General features: G+C 46.6%; 1 protein-coding gene across 3 annotated transcripts; it reads right to left on the bottom strand.

Moving 5' to 3' along the window:
- Positions 1–279: 279 nt before the first annotated feature.
- Positions 280–12,757, bottom strand: LOC310885715 (zinc finger CCCH domain-containing protein 11A-like). Of its 3 annotated transcripts, none has more exons than XR_014574909.1 (4): positions 12,712–12,757; positions 8,734–12,453; positions 6,091–8,619; positions 280–3,731 (listed from the first exon to the last, which is right to left on the bottom strand). XR_014574909.1 is itself a non-coding variant. In XM_083809360.1 (4 exons), exons 2-4 carry the CDS (start codon positions 10,059–10,061, stop codon positions 8,358–8,360), a joined length of 483 nt encoding a protein of 160 aa, XP_083665486.1. In that variant the 5' UTR covers positions 10,062–12,453; positions 12,712–12,757; the 3' UTR covers positions 5,765–8,357. The 3 variants fall into 3 exon arrangements, 1 of the variants encoding a protein (XP_083665486.1); XM_083809360.1 differs by lacking the exon at positions 280–3,731 and having other exon boundaries at positions 5,765–8,619; positions 9,425–9,486; positions 9,903–12,453; XR_014574910.1 differs by lacking the exon at positions 280–3,731 and having other exon boundaries at positions 5,765–8,619.
- Positions 12,758–12,834: the final 77 nt, after the last annotated feature.

The raw sequence follows: 12,834 nt of genomic DNA, 5'->3' as shown, positions 1-12,834 counted from the left end.
TGTTCCTAACTCCCTTTGTCCCCCTGAAATCTCAAACCCCAAGTAAGTTACACGTGACTGAATCAGCTGAGCCTTCTGTTGAGAGACTCGATACCCATTCAAACCCAGAAAATTAAGGAGACTTATCGTCCATTGCATGCAGCTGCTCCTATTCTCAGTGGCTATCAAAAGGTCATCAGCGTATTGCAGCAGAACGCCTTCGGTGTTTGGGGCCTCCCAAACCTCAAGCTCTTTTGCTAGTTGATTCCCAAAAATCGTGGGGCTGTTTTTGAATCCCTGCGGCAATACGGTCCAGGTCAATTGAGCCTTTCGTCCTGAGTCTGGATTTTCCCATTCAAAAGCAAAAAGCTTCTGACTTTCTGGGGCTAAAGTCAGGCAGAAGAAGGCATCTTTTAAATCCAGTACGGTAAACCAAACTAAATTATCTTTTAATTTAGTCAGTAATGTGTACGGGTTGGCTACCACAGGGTGTATATCTTCAGTGATCTTATTTATAGCTCTTAAATCCTGCACTAATCTATAGTTCTTCCCATCTGGCTTCTTAATTGGTAGTATAGGAGTATTATATTCAGATTCACACTCAACCAGCAGTCCATGTTTTAAAAACTTATCCACTATCCCCTTAATTCCTTTCCTGTCTTCTAATCTTAGGGGATATTGCTTAATCTTAACTGGCCTTTCCCCTGGCTTTAATCTCACCACTATCGGGGCTGCATTTTTGGCTCGCCCAGGGATGTCAGTAGCCCAGACTCCTGGGTAAACTTGGTCTAAAATCTCCGAAGGTACTCTACCGATGGGGTCTGCTTGTATCAGCGTTAAGCTTAGCGCGGTTATCAGCTTTTCTTCTCTCACCTTTAACCCCACCTTCCCTTTTTCAAAGACAATTTCCGCTTCTAATTGTTCTAGTAAATCTCGCCCCAGCAAAGACTTCGGGGATCCTGGTAAATATAAAAACCTATGTATTCCCATCTGTTTCCCTAACTTATATTTTAAAGGCCTTAGGAAAAAGGCTTTCTCGTGCTGGCCTGTAGCTCCTATCACCGTCACAAAATCCTCATCCTCTGGTATCAATTTCTGGTTTAACACAGAATAAGTCGCTCCTGTGTCAATTAAAAACTCCACTTCCTGTCCTGATTTCCCTAGCTTAATTTTAACCAGCGGATCTGCTAGGGTAGAATCCCCCGGTCCACTTCATTGGTCGGGAGATACACTAGCTACCATCAACCTGTTCTTCTCCCGTTGTTTCGGACATTCCCTTCTCCAATGACCCACTTCCCTACAATATGCACACTGATTCGGTCTCAGGGGAGGCTTTACTGACCTTCCCCTTATCCCATTCCCTCTTCCTTTTCCCCGAAAAGGTTCTTCTTGCCTCTGTAAGGCCGCAACAGTTGCCGCAGCAATAGCCCTACCCAGCCTTTGTTTCTCATTCCCTTCTCGATTCCTAAATACCCTCCATGCCTCTTCCACCAGCCTTTCTAAATCTCTCACATCCGGCTCTTTCACTTTCTGAAGCTTCCGCCTTATATCGTCCGCAGACTGACCCAAGAACAATGATACGAGCTGGACTTTACCTTCCTCAGAAGAGGGGTCTATCGTTGTAAATTTTTGCATTGCTGTCCTTAGTCGATCGAGAAATTCTGACGGGGTCTCAGTTTGCCCCTGTTTTATGGTATATAACCTAGACCAGTTTACAGACTTTGGTATCGCACTTTCCAAGGCGATCCTAATCCATTCCTGATATCTTTTTAATAACCTATAATCACCCTCATCATTATAGTCCCAGTTTGGGTCCACTCTGGGCACATATACCTCCACAGTTCCAGGTAAAACTCCTGACGTTACCTGGGTCTGTACTTGAGTTTGTGCATTCTTAATTACCAGTTGCTTTTCCGTTTCCGATAATGCTGCCAGCATTATCTCTATATCTTTCCAATCGGGATCTAAATTCTTTACAATCAGCTCAAACCTCCGGGCCACTGATTCTGGATCATCCCGGTATCCTTTCACAGCTTCCTTCCGTGAATCTAACTCAGCAGTTGTGAAAGGTACTTTTATCCGAGCTGGTCCGTTAGCCCCCATAGCCTGTCATAACGGGGCTTGAATGATGGGCCCGACCTTACTTCGGGTTCGAGCCGTGATCGGGGTAAAGTCTCCATTCCCCCAACTCTCATTTTTCTTATCTATTCTGCCGTTTCCTGAGCTCGCCCCCACGCCTCGTTCTATTATCTGGGGCGGGAGGACATAATCCTCCATTCTCTCCTCTGACTCATTCAATTTCAAACATCTCTGCCCGATACTGCACGCTGAACAACATCTTTTCATTTTTCCTGCCCCTTCCTTCTTCATATCCTTTTCTATTGCCAGGATCAAAGGATCCTGTGGGGCTAAGTTAATTCCACACTCCTTCTGCCATTCCGGGTGGTTTCTCAAAGTGAAAAACATATCTGCGTATGACACCTCATCCCACTTTCCTTCTCTCCTTAGAAACAACATTAACTGTAGTAAAGTATTATAATTTAAGGTTCCATTCAGTGGCCATTTTTCCTCACAATCCAACTTATAAAGTGGCCACCATTGATTACAATATTTTATCAACGTTTTCTTATTTTCAGTTCCACCGGGGGATCCCCCTATATCTTTCCAATGACTCAAGATACATCCCAACGGGCTTTTCTTTGGAATCCCACTACTCTGCTGCCCCCCCATGTTACAGTTCAGAATGTTTCTTGTTACACAATACAAGCCGGCAGCTTTCCACAATAACACCAAGATCCTAGTAACGTTATAAAGAGTATAATCAAAATCCCAAAGACAATAGCCAAGGTCAAGTTCCACATTTAAACACAACGTAATACCAACCTCGCATGCAAAGGTTACTTGTTTCCCAACAGCAACTGAGTGCTTTCCAAAAAACCAAATGCCGTCTTGCAGAAAACTTTTACTTTCCGACTTACAGACGACCCCAACTGACCGGTCAACCAAATAAACCAAAATAAAGAATATAATCACTTACAATGATGGGGTCCGTGTCTGCCTCCGCAGTGATCCGTTGAGTCGAGGAGTCCCTCCGGGAAATCCCGGGGGTACCCTAGGGAGTCCTGTTCCCAGCGGGTCCTGCGGTCCGACAGAGAAGAAGTCCCATCTGGGTCGCCAGATTGATTCAAAGATCATAAATCCAATTTCTTTAAGTGATTTATTCTTTATTGACGGCGCCGGATGCACGGGGGATCTTTCCGCCTATCGTGCATCCCGAAGTGAAAAGCCGTCCCAAATTTATACATCACAGTGATTAATATTTTATTAACGCCTATACATATTCATTATCTAACCCCGCCTACTCTCGCTTCTCATGCTAATCAGTTTTTTGTGTCCTGCGCCCGCGCAGATCCTCTCAGTGGTCTTGGGCAGGGGTCGTCGAGCTGTGGTCGGTGGTCTCAGAGAGGAAGGCCATAAGTCTTCCTCACAGTGTACTTTTCACCCTTGGTCAGGATTCTGCTGAATTAGCTTTCTTCCTAACCGCAAGGACTGTTTTTTCTTCGAATCTTCTGCTCATTATTTTCTTATCTTGGATTCCAATGTCTTGTTCGAGATATATTGCCCGTATGTCCTATTTTGAGATACATTGTCCGTACATCTGCTTCCTGCCCTACACCTAATGTTCTGTTCTCCTTTAATAGTTTCATTCTTAACCCTTTCTTACCTGGAATCGCCTCAGCTTCCCTAATCACCTAAAAGCCCTAACCCTAAAAATTAAGACCCTCTAAACCCAACCCAAAACGTAAAGATTCTCAAAGCCCTAACGCTGGAGACCCTAACCTTAAAAAAAAAAAAATAAGACCTTAAAACCCTAACCCTAAATACCTGACCATAACTAAAACCCTAAGACCCTAACCCTAAAAACCCTATCAACACTAAAACCACAAAATACTTTAAAACCTTAACACACTAACCCCCAAACCCTAACCCTTATAACTCCAACCCTAACAACCTTAAAATCCTAACCCTAAACCCTGGAAACCCTAACCCTGAAACCCAACCCTAGTGCCTTAGCCCTGAAACCTTAAAACCCTAACACCTTATTAGAAACACTCTGTAACCAATACCATAGGCTCAGGCAAGTATCTCAGTGAGGTAGCATTTTTATTCACGATTGCAATGGCAGGCGTCCCACAAGCCACCTACTAGTTCCATAACACAGTTTATATAATTTTTTTTTCCTCTCGGTGACCAGGACCCTCCCCAGTTTCCCCATTGACTGGGTAATCCATGTTCACAATCTATCCAGTGCTTCACAGAAAATACACAGCTGCTGGCCTGTTACTAGTCAATTTTATTTTTTTCTTGACTGTTTTCCTCTTTGAGGTGGTAATGTTTCTTACACCGTGATTTCCACCCAATTGCTCTAAGGATTCTGGTTGTCTGCATTTTACAAGGTTGTCTGTTAAGCTTTCTTATCACTGCAAGCATATATCAATACCACCCTCCTTCCCTCTAAACGATGTAACTCTGTGCAAAAACATTTTTATTCCCACAACCTTGATCCCCTTACCCTAAAATCCTTATTCTCTTTAACCGTAACAACTCTAACCACAACCCTAACCCTTCATATCAACCCCCCGACGCTAATGACACTGACTAATGATCCAAACCCCAAACCCCAGGCAACCAACAAAGAAACAGACACAAAGCTGAAAACTACAAAAAAGGCAAAACCCTGGATACAGACCCCAAATCACAAACACGCTACCAAAATGCTACAGAAAAGCCCCAGACGCAGGCCCCAAGCACTACAGCTAGGCCCCAGAAGCTCTAGACACATCCCAAAGCCAAAATGCAATCCCCAAACACTACAGAAAAGCCCCCAAACACCAGACACAGGCTGCAGAAGTCTACAAGCAGGCCCCAGCCACACCCGGATGCAGACCCCAACTGTCCACAAGCAGCTCCCAACCCACCCCCCCCATGAACTGGACCCCCCCCCCCCACCACCCAGATGCATGCCCCAGGCCCCAGGCCTCAGCCCCAGCCCCCACACCCCAGACTCAGGCCCCAAAGGTGTACAACCAGCTCCCAACTGCCCCCCTCAAAGGGAGGCCCCAAAGCCTGCCAGAGGACCCTAGAGCGTACAAGCAGCTCCCAACCCCCCCGGCACAGGCCCCAACCCCCCCCCAGACACAGGCCCCAAAGGTGTACAAGCAACTCCCCATCCTCCCCAGAGGCACGCCCCAAAGGTGTACAAACAGCCCCAACCCCCCAAGACCCAGACCCCTACAGCGTAGAAGCAGCTCCCAACCCCATGCCCCCAAGGCACATGCCCCAACCCCTCCCCCAAGGCAGGCCCTAACAGTGTACAAGCAGCTCCCACCCCCCCCAGACGCAGGCCCCAAAGGTGTACAAGCAGGCCCCTACAGTATACAAGCAGCTCACAACCACCCCCCCAAAGGCAGGCCCCAAGCCCCTCCAGATGCAAGCCCGAAAGGTTAAAACCAGCTCCAACCCCCTAACCCCCCCCGCCCCGCGCAGACGCAGGCCCCAAAGGTGTACAAGCAGTTCCCAACCCCTCCAAGGCAGGCCCCAAAAGTGTACAGGCAGGCCCCTACAGTGTAGAAACGCTCCAACCCCCCCCGCTTCCACCTCGAGGGAGGCCCTCCCCCCCCAGTATACACGAAGCTCCCAACCCCCTCTCAGAGGAATGCCTAAAAAAGTATACAAGCAGCTCCTAACACACCCCCCCCCCCCCCCCCCAAAAGAGGCAGTCCCCAAAGGTGTACAAGCAGTCCCTCAAATCCCTTAGGTGTACAAGCAGGCCCTTCAAATCCCTTAGCCCCTGCGCCAGCTTTATTGGCGAGCAGCGAGGCTGGGGGGGGAGGGGGGCAAGACAGCCTTAAATAAAATACAAATATAAAAAGTGTTATAAATGGCTGTTATAAATCCAAATAGGATTACAATCAAAGTTTACAATTTATTAAACGAATAGAGGCAAGCAAGCAGCGCTGGGTGCGCCGGGAGTCTCTGCTCCCCCAGGACGCACGCCTGTTACGTAAGGCGGCTGGTTTTGATGCTCCCAGGCTAATACATATTCATTACTACTTCGAGAAGAGGCAGGGTTATTAGAATTGGTTTCCGGAATCCGAAACCCCTCCCAGGGGCGCCTGCGTACCAGTCTCTGGTGGTCTCTCGGGGCTTGCTCGGGCTGAATGCTGGTTGTCTTCCTCTCAGGCTTTTGTCCTTCAATTGTCCTTCAGCTCCCCCTTCCTCCTCGTTTGGGAGCCTCTGCGCCGGATTTCAGAAACTCTAGCAACATCCCCTGCAGTAGTCAGCACTTTTCCCTAAAAACCCCTTTGTTCTCTTATCACCTAGACCCGGGCCTCGATGGTAACCCTTCAAATCCCTTAGTGACACGAATTGCTGGACCATTCCTTACAAAAGGAAGGATAAAATATGTAGAGGAGCAATGGCACCCGCGAAAGCCCGGCGCCGCGGGCAGAGGCAGCGAAGGTTGACGGCAGAACAGTGCTCGGTTTGAACACGGAGAGGGAAAGCGAGGGGAAGGTGGCCGAAGCCGGCCGCAGTCTCTGAGCTCTCCTCCTCCTGATTGTTTTCTCTCAAAGCCATTTCTGTCTGTGTGCGGGCACCCGGAGCCGGCAGAAGTCCCCGTGAAGTCCTTCGGCAGGACGGAGGGCTGCGTGGGCTCCAGTGAGAGAGGGAGTTAGGAGAATCTTATCAAGTAGAGATAGAGCGCTGACAGCGTTAAACTAGGATGCTACTTAGTGTCTTTGCTAACTATGGTGCATTGTGCCAATTAACTAAAGCAAGAAGCCTTGGGCCCCTTACCAAGGTCAGTCTCCTAATAAGAGAGTGAGCCTGTCTTAAGAAACTGGGAGAAACTGGTCCTGCAGGTGGACAAGAGCCAAGGAGTAACTGAGTCTGTGCAAAGACAAGAGGTCAACTAGCGGTGACGAGGAAGAGTCATCAATCTTCATGCCCACGACCTCCCGTGTTGCCCAGCGCTGAATAAACATACCTACTTTACAATCTCACTGATTGTGGAGTCCCTTTTCCGCAAGTCACTAGCAGCGGTTTCTTCCGCAGAGGTTTTCCCAGAGCCGCTTCAAAGCTTCCCTCGCGGAGCTGGGGCGTCGCAGGGGGTCGTCAAAGCACGCACGCGTGCACACACACACACACACATACACACACACAGGCGTTGTTGTCCAAACAGAAAGTATTTACAACAAATTCGACAAGCGGTTTTCCTCTGCCAGCAGCAAATGCCTGAGGGCCCCTACAGCTTCACAAATCATAGCACAAAGAGCCTAAAGTTCCTCTAAAATTTAGGGAAATGATTCAAAATAGATCTGCTAGGGGAAAACGATCACTGGCGGCAGGGTACACAATACACGCGAGTCTCAGCTCTCCTCCGCAGGGTCAGTGCCCACGCCCAAGTGCGACGCTGATGGCACCCGAACATTTGCTGTAGCAGGCAGCAGAGCCAGCAGCTCAGGGGAGCAATTTTAAAAACCAGGAGGCACTTAAACCAACCCTTAATTGACCCAGTTACTGCAGGAGAGTCCCGACTACTCGCCCTGGAGTCCTACTGTCACCAGCAAAAAGCACCAACCAAAGCTTGGGGGAACTTTGGTACAGCACAAGAGAAGGGAGTGGGGGTAGCGTAGCCGTATCGCAGAGCTGCTGCTTTTCACACCATTTTATCATCCCTGATAATTGAAAGTAAGGCCGGGTGGGCTGACCCCACCACCACCACTCCTGGCAGCATGTTTGGTCCACAATGCTAGAATAATTATTTTGCTCCCTCCCGCCCCTACAGCTTCATTATCTGAAAAGATTACAGTCAAAACAATGGCATACACAAATAAAAGTCAAGAGTTGACATAGTAACTCCGGGATTTGGGTATCAACTGTCCGAGAAATCAGAACACCCAGGCTTCACAATGTGCACAACATCGAGCTGTGCCAAGGGGGGGCGGAAGGAAGAAGCTTTCCGTTTAAGCCTTCAGAGCATCGCTCCATCACTACGTCAATTCACAGCCACCACAGCGTGCCGATGGACATCTTTCTGTGCCAAAAGAAACAAGTGCTTTGTCCTCTTGATATCAAAGGTAGCCACCTATAGTTACGGAACCATGCACAAGACCTTAACTCTGACCAGCAGGAAAACTTAGGACAACTGAGTGCAGATCCTGCCAATTTCTACCAGTTCCAACTGTGCTTTAAGTCTCATTGCAAAGCCTCAGTTAGAAAAAGGATCACCTCGGGGTATCCAACAAGAAGAAGAGTTTTTTTTTGTTGTTGTTTTTTTTTTTTTTTTTTTTTAATATACCATAGGACTATGCAGTTCAATCATCAATCATCTTGGAAAGCTCAAGGAGGAGGTCATCCTCATCCTTCCCTGGGTCCAAGTCGAGCTCGGCTTCCAGTATGCCGTCTGAGAGTTCCCAAAGTAGCATCTCTAAATCCTCGTCTACAGATACGGGCGCGTTGCCTGTGGAACTCAGCCGGCGTGTCCTTGCTTCTTCTAGCTGGGAAGAAGCTGAAGTCGAGCTTGAGAACTCCATTGGCTCCACGGATTCTGCCTGGCTTCCAAGATGTGCTTCAGGTCTTGGCAGAGCAAGGAAGAGAACAATCAGTATATGCCATTTCTTAACGGGAAATCCCTTTTCTGCAAACCGGCTCTTAAAACCGTAGCCAACCCCTCCTGCACTTCAATCTTACCCAGGGATTGTTATTCAATTAACCCAGGGCTACATTTAGAGCCCAATATATTAGCAGGTACATTTTTCAGTTTGGGGGTTTCTCTGTGAAGCCAGAGCACCCGGAGTCTAGCAGAGATGGTTCAATTTTTGTAGCAAGAGGCACTTTGCCACCTCGCTTAATTTTCCTGTAAAAATGTTAAGAAGTCTCCATCTGCAAATATCTGTTTACTAAGTTAGTCATTTTTCCCACGGCACACTCAGCAGAGTTTGCTCCCCACTACAGGAAGCTGATCTGCAGCCATCACTTCCCTCTGCTCTCCCTGCACTCTTGTCACCTTGTATGTTTGTTCGGGTGGCATTCTTGAGGACCAAAAGGCAGAGGACACTACTCATCATTTATCACCTCACGAGGAAGTAGAAGAACTTCACCTCATCCTCATTTAGGTATTCAGACAGAGCAAGAAGTCACTGGAAAGCTGTACCGACTTGCAGCATTTAAAGAAAGTAAGTCTAATTAAGCATTCCTGCTAGCTGCTAGAAAGTCATTTCACGTGACTTATTTATCTTATAAGATAAATAAGTGACTTATCCTCTGATGGATTTGGGCTTTAATTATCTCAGAACCCTCCTTTTTTCCCCACCTGTGACAGAACTTATGTTTCACTGGGGATATACACCGATTGAGAAAAAGAACAAGTTGTGGTCATCACCTGTTTTGGGGATTTTCTTCAAGTCTGGTGGCTGGGACGTGCTCCAGCGTGGCTGGAACAGCCTAGAAAGCAGCAAAACAGTGTTTAGGACTCATGGGTAAAAGATTCCTTACTAGCTTTTTCCTCCATGCTGCTTCTCCTCTGGCATTGCGGAGCCTTAGCCAAAATACAAAACCAAGGTGCTCCTGAAGAAAGTTAATATTCACTTGGAGGTTACTAATGATCTTGTGTCTTTTAAGAACACAGCATTAATGGACAAAATCCTCCACACCAGAGAAATCACAGAATCACAGAGGACTAAGTAAATAGTGCCATTAATCTAATAAATATGGAAGGGTACTACAAGAATTCTGTAGGCAGCTACTGGATTTAAAAGGAAACAGAAGGCCTGTAGAACATTTGAGTTTTCCATCTTTTCTCCTAGAGGAGGGTATAAATTTTACAAGGGATCCATTTCTGCATTAGCCCCTGTCCTTACCATAGCTGCTTTTTTGGCTGGAGGTCCCATTGTGTCAGCATCGGAGGCAGTCCGTGGTTTCACAGCTGCTACAGCAGAGGGAAAACTGCCAGGTGCCTTACGTTTCAGTGCCTTCTTCTTGGGGGAAGCGACTTTCCCATCCCAAGGCTTCGCAAACATGTTAAAGTTGGCTAGAGTAAAAGGAAGAGAGAACTGATACAGTCTTGCTCTGCCTCATGAAAAATCCACGTTCTCTTCCTCATTTCCACGGCCCTTCTACACAGTTAACTGTATTTGGCCAGCAGAATTACACTGCCATTGCCTGGATTCTCAGCAATATCTTCCACATAGTAAACTCCGTCTACCAACAATCCATACAAAGGAACAAAGAAAGTGAATGGCTACAGTAAATCATAATCCAGGACGAGGGAAACTCAGACACAGAGCGATCCCAAGTGCAAGCAATACTCTAAGACGTTGTATGAAGTCTAGTAAGATTCACAAATGTTGACAGCTTTTGTATTTAAAGTCTTGCTCCCTCTAGGAAAGGAAAAGCAGCAGGTATAGTAAGACAAGAGAGTGTATGCAACTGTTGTACCAGCTTCCTCTCCCCTGCAGTGATGTCCCACAAAATTTATTAAGTTGTTCTACAAAATCCAAATTTGTAGAGTCATATTCTAGTCTCCCATTCCTGACCTAACGTCTGGCTGGCAGGAGAAGAAACGAAAGAAAGCTGGGTACTTGTTTTCTTTGTGTGTTTATTTCCTCGTGTCCCGTGAGACAGAGAGAAAGGCTACAATGTGCAGTGCATGCAGCCTTTAAGCCCTCCTTATCTCCCTCACACAATCTCATTTTACAAAGTTGATATAATCTTAACAACGAGGCCTTTGATCCTCTGTCATTTTTGACAGAAACTGGCCCCCCACATTAAGATGCTGATGCATGCTTTACAAACACATACACGTGTCAAGCTAAGCAACACATGCCAAAGAGGAAGGTGAACTTGAACTCAACACAGGGAGGACTTCATACCATAAACAGATGGCAGAAAAAAACAGAATACCAAAATTAGACTAAAAAGCCCCTCAATGTGTTAATTTTCTAGTGGGAAATACAGAATACCATCACGTAATTAACGAAAACAGACATGGTTGCACGTTCTGGCCCTTCTTTGCCTTTGAACTTTGTAGCCTTAAACTCTTTTATCCTCCGCATTGAAGGAAAAAGCAAAGCAGATCCTGAGCAAATGGAACTTGCTCAATATGGGAAGCACCTCACCGGGGCAGGTATTAAAGCATCTTATTACCTGATAGCTTTGCGTTCCATAACGATTTCTGCCCGGCTGGGGCAGGTCCAGGTTGTGCTGGGGGAGCTGGCACATTTCCTCCACTCTGCTGCATCCGCAGAGCTTTCTCGCGCTTTATTTCTTCCAGGGTTTTAACACGCACTTCTCCTTCTGGCTTGGCTTTACCTGCCGGCTCCTTCGACTGCACTTTGCTGGGCCCGGAAAGAGTGAGCACACTCTGCTTCTTGGGCTCACCCTCAATTTTTGCCCCTGCGCTGGGATCTTTGGTTTTACCATGCCATTCAGCCTGGGCTTTGGCTTGACTTTCTCGAAGAGCTCTCTCACGATGGATTTCCTCCAGTGTTTTCACATGGATCTCTCCCTTTGGCTTAGCAGCCTTCCCTGTCATCATCAAGAAATGAGAAGCACCAGCATTTAAAGAGAGTCCAACAATAGTTTAAGTCTCCAAAATTTGTCACAGTACTAAGGAAAACTAAGCCTGAGCGTTCCCAATAACCCATCTTAGGACAATAGCCTAACATTCTCCTCCTCCTCTGAGCCACTTGTTGTATTTTGAAGACCAGCCCTATCCAGAGAGAGTTGCTACACAGAAATGCTAGTTTACTTGATTACTTTTTCAGACTGCATTTCAAATTCCTGCTCCCGGCAGTGGCTCTATTCTAATTGTATATGATGGTTCACAGAAGCAGCTTAAAACCTTGACAAGGCACAAGCGGAAAATAAACACACACCTAGAGGCAGATTTCTGATAGTGGCTGTCAGAAGAGCTTCAGCACTCGAGCAAGAGGAACCAGTTCTTTGTTTTCATTTGAATTCCTTTTTAGGGCTGTATGAAAACGGTCTAAGTTCACGGAAAGGAAGAAGGAGAAAGTATATTTAATAGCCAGTTGTTACCTTTCGCAGTACTAGTCCGTTGAGAAGGTAATCCTAGTCTCTCCTTCACAGACTTGGGAACTTGAACTGCAAAACAGAAAAAGACCAAATTAGGGAGGCTGCATAAACGTCAACTTTGTGTTCACATTCGAAAACAAGGCAGGAAAGGTAACTTTGAATCCCGGTGATTAAGACCTCAGCCAACATGCAAAAAGAAACATCGCAGGAAAAGGACAAACAGAGAGCCTAAATACAAAACCCGTGAATCACATCCAGATGCCTGTTTAGTAGCTGTACCTCTCTTTGGTGCTTTGTCAGCATTTCCCGGAACCTCCACCTTCTTCCCCAGCCTTTCAGCAAGGCTGCGCTTCACGGGAAGGGCGCTTACATCAGCTTCAGACAGAGAAAACAAGGAATATTTTAAGAACATTTCTTTGCAGGAAGATTTGAGAACAGTCAACCACAAGCTTCTATTTTTCAAGCATATTTTCATAAAATTGCCTTTCAGCTGCTAAATGGTTTTTTTGCCATTTCTGCAGTCAACACAGATCTCCACTGCAACGCATTTTCCTCTCACACGTCAAAAATACTCTTCGATGCAGTCATATAGAGAAGGCGGCACCTAAATAACAGCTCATAAAAAGTTCTTACCCACGGAGGCTTTCCGTTTTCCTTGTTTCTCAGCAAGATCTAGTCAAACCACAGGTTCCTCCCCTAAAACAAAAGTAAAATTTTTCTATTTCATAGAGACCAGTAGCCAATAGAAATAGTATA

The sequence above is a fragment of the Anser anser genome (genome assembly GCF_964211835.1).
Source record: "Anser anser genome assembly, chromosome: 23".
NCBI lineage: Eukaryota > Metazoa > Chordata > Aves > Anseriformes > Anatidae > Anser > Anser anser.
This window is presented reverse-complemented; position numbering and strand designations above follow the sequence as displayed.

Excerpts from the sequence above, each read along its gene's own strand:
- LOC310885715 (XM_083809360.1), bottom strand. The coding sequence starts at position 10,061 with ATGTTTGCGAAGCCTTGGGATGGGAAAGTCGCTTCCCCCAAGAAGAAG. Across the intron at positions 9,487-9,902 it reads CAGCCAAAAAAGCAGCTATG|GCTGTTCCAGCCACGCTGGA; the intron begins GTAAGGACAGGG and ends GCTGCTTTCTAG. Across the intron at positions 8,620-9,424 it reads GAAGAAAATCCCCAAAACAG|ACCTGAAGCACATCTTGGAA; the intron begins GTGATGACCACA and ends TGCTCTGCCAAG.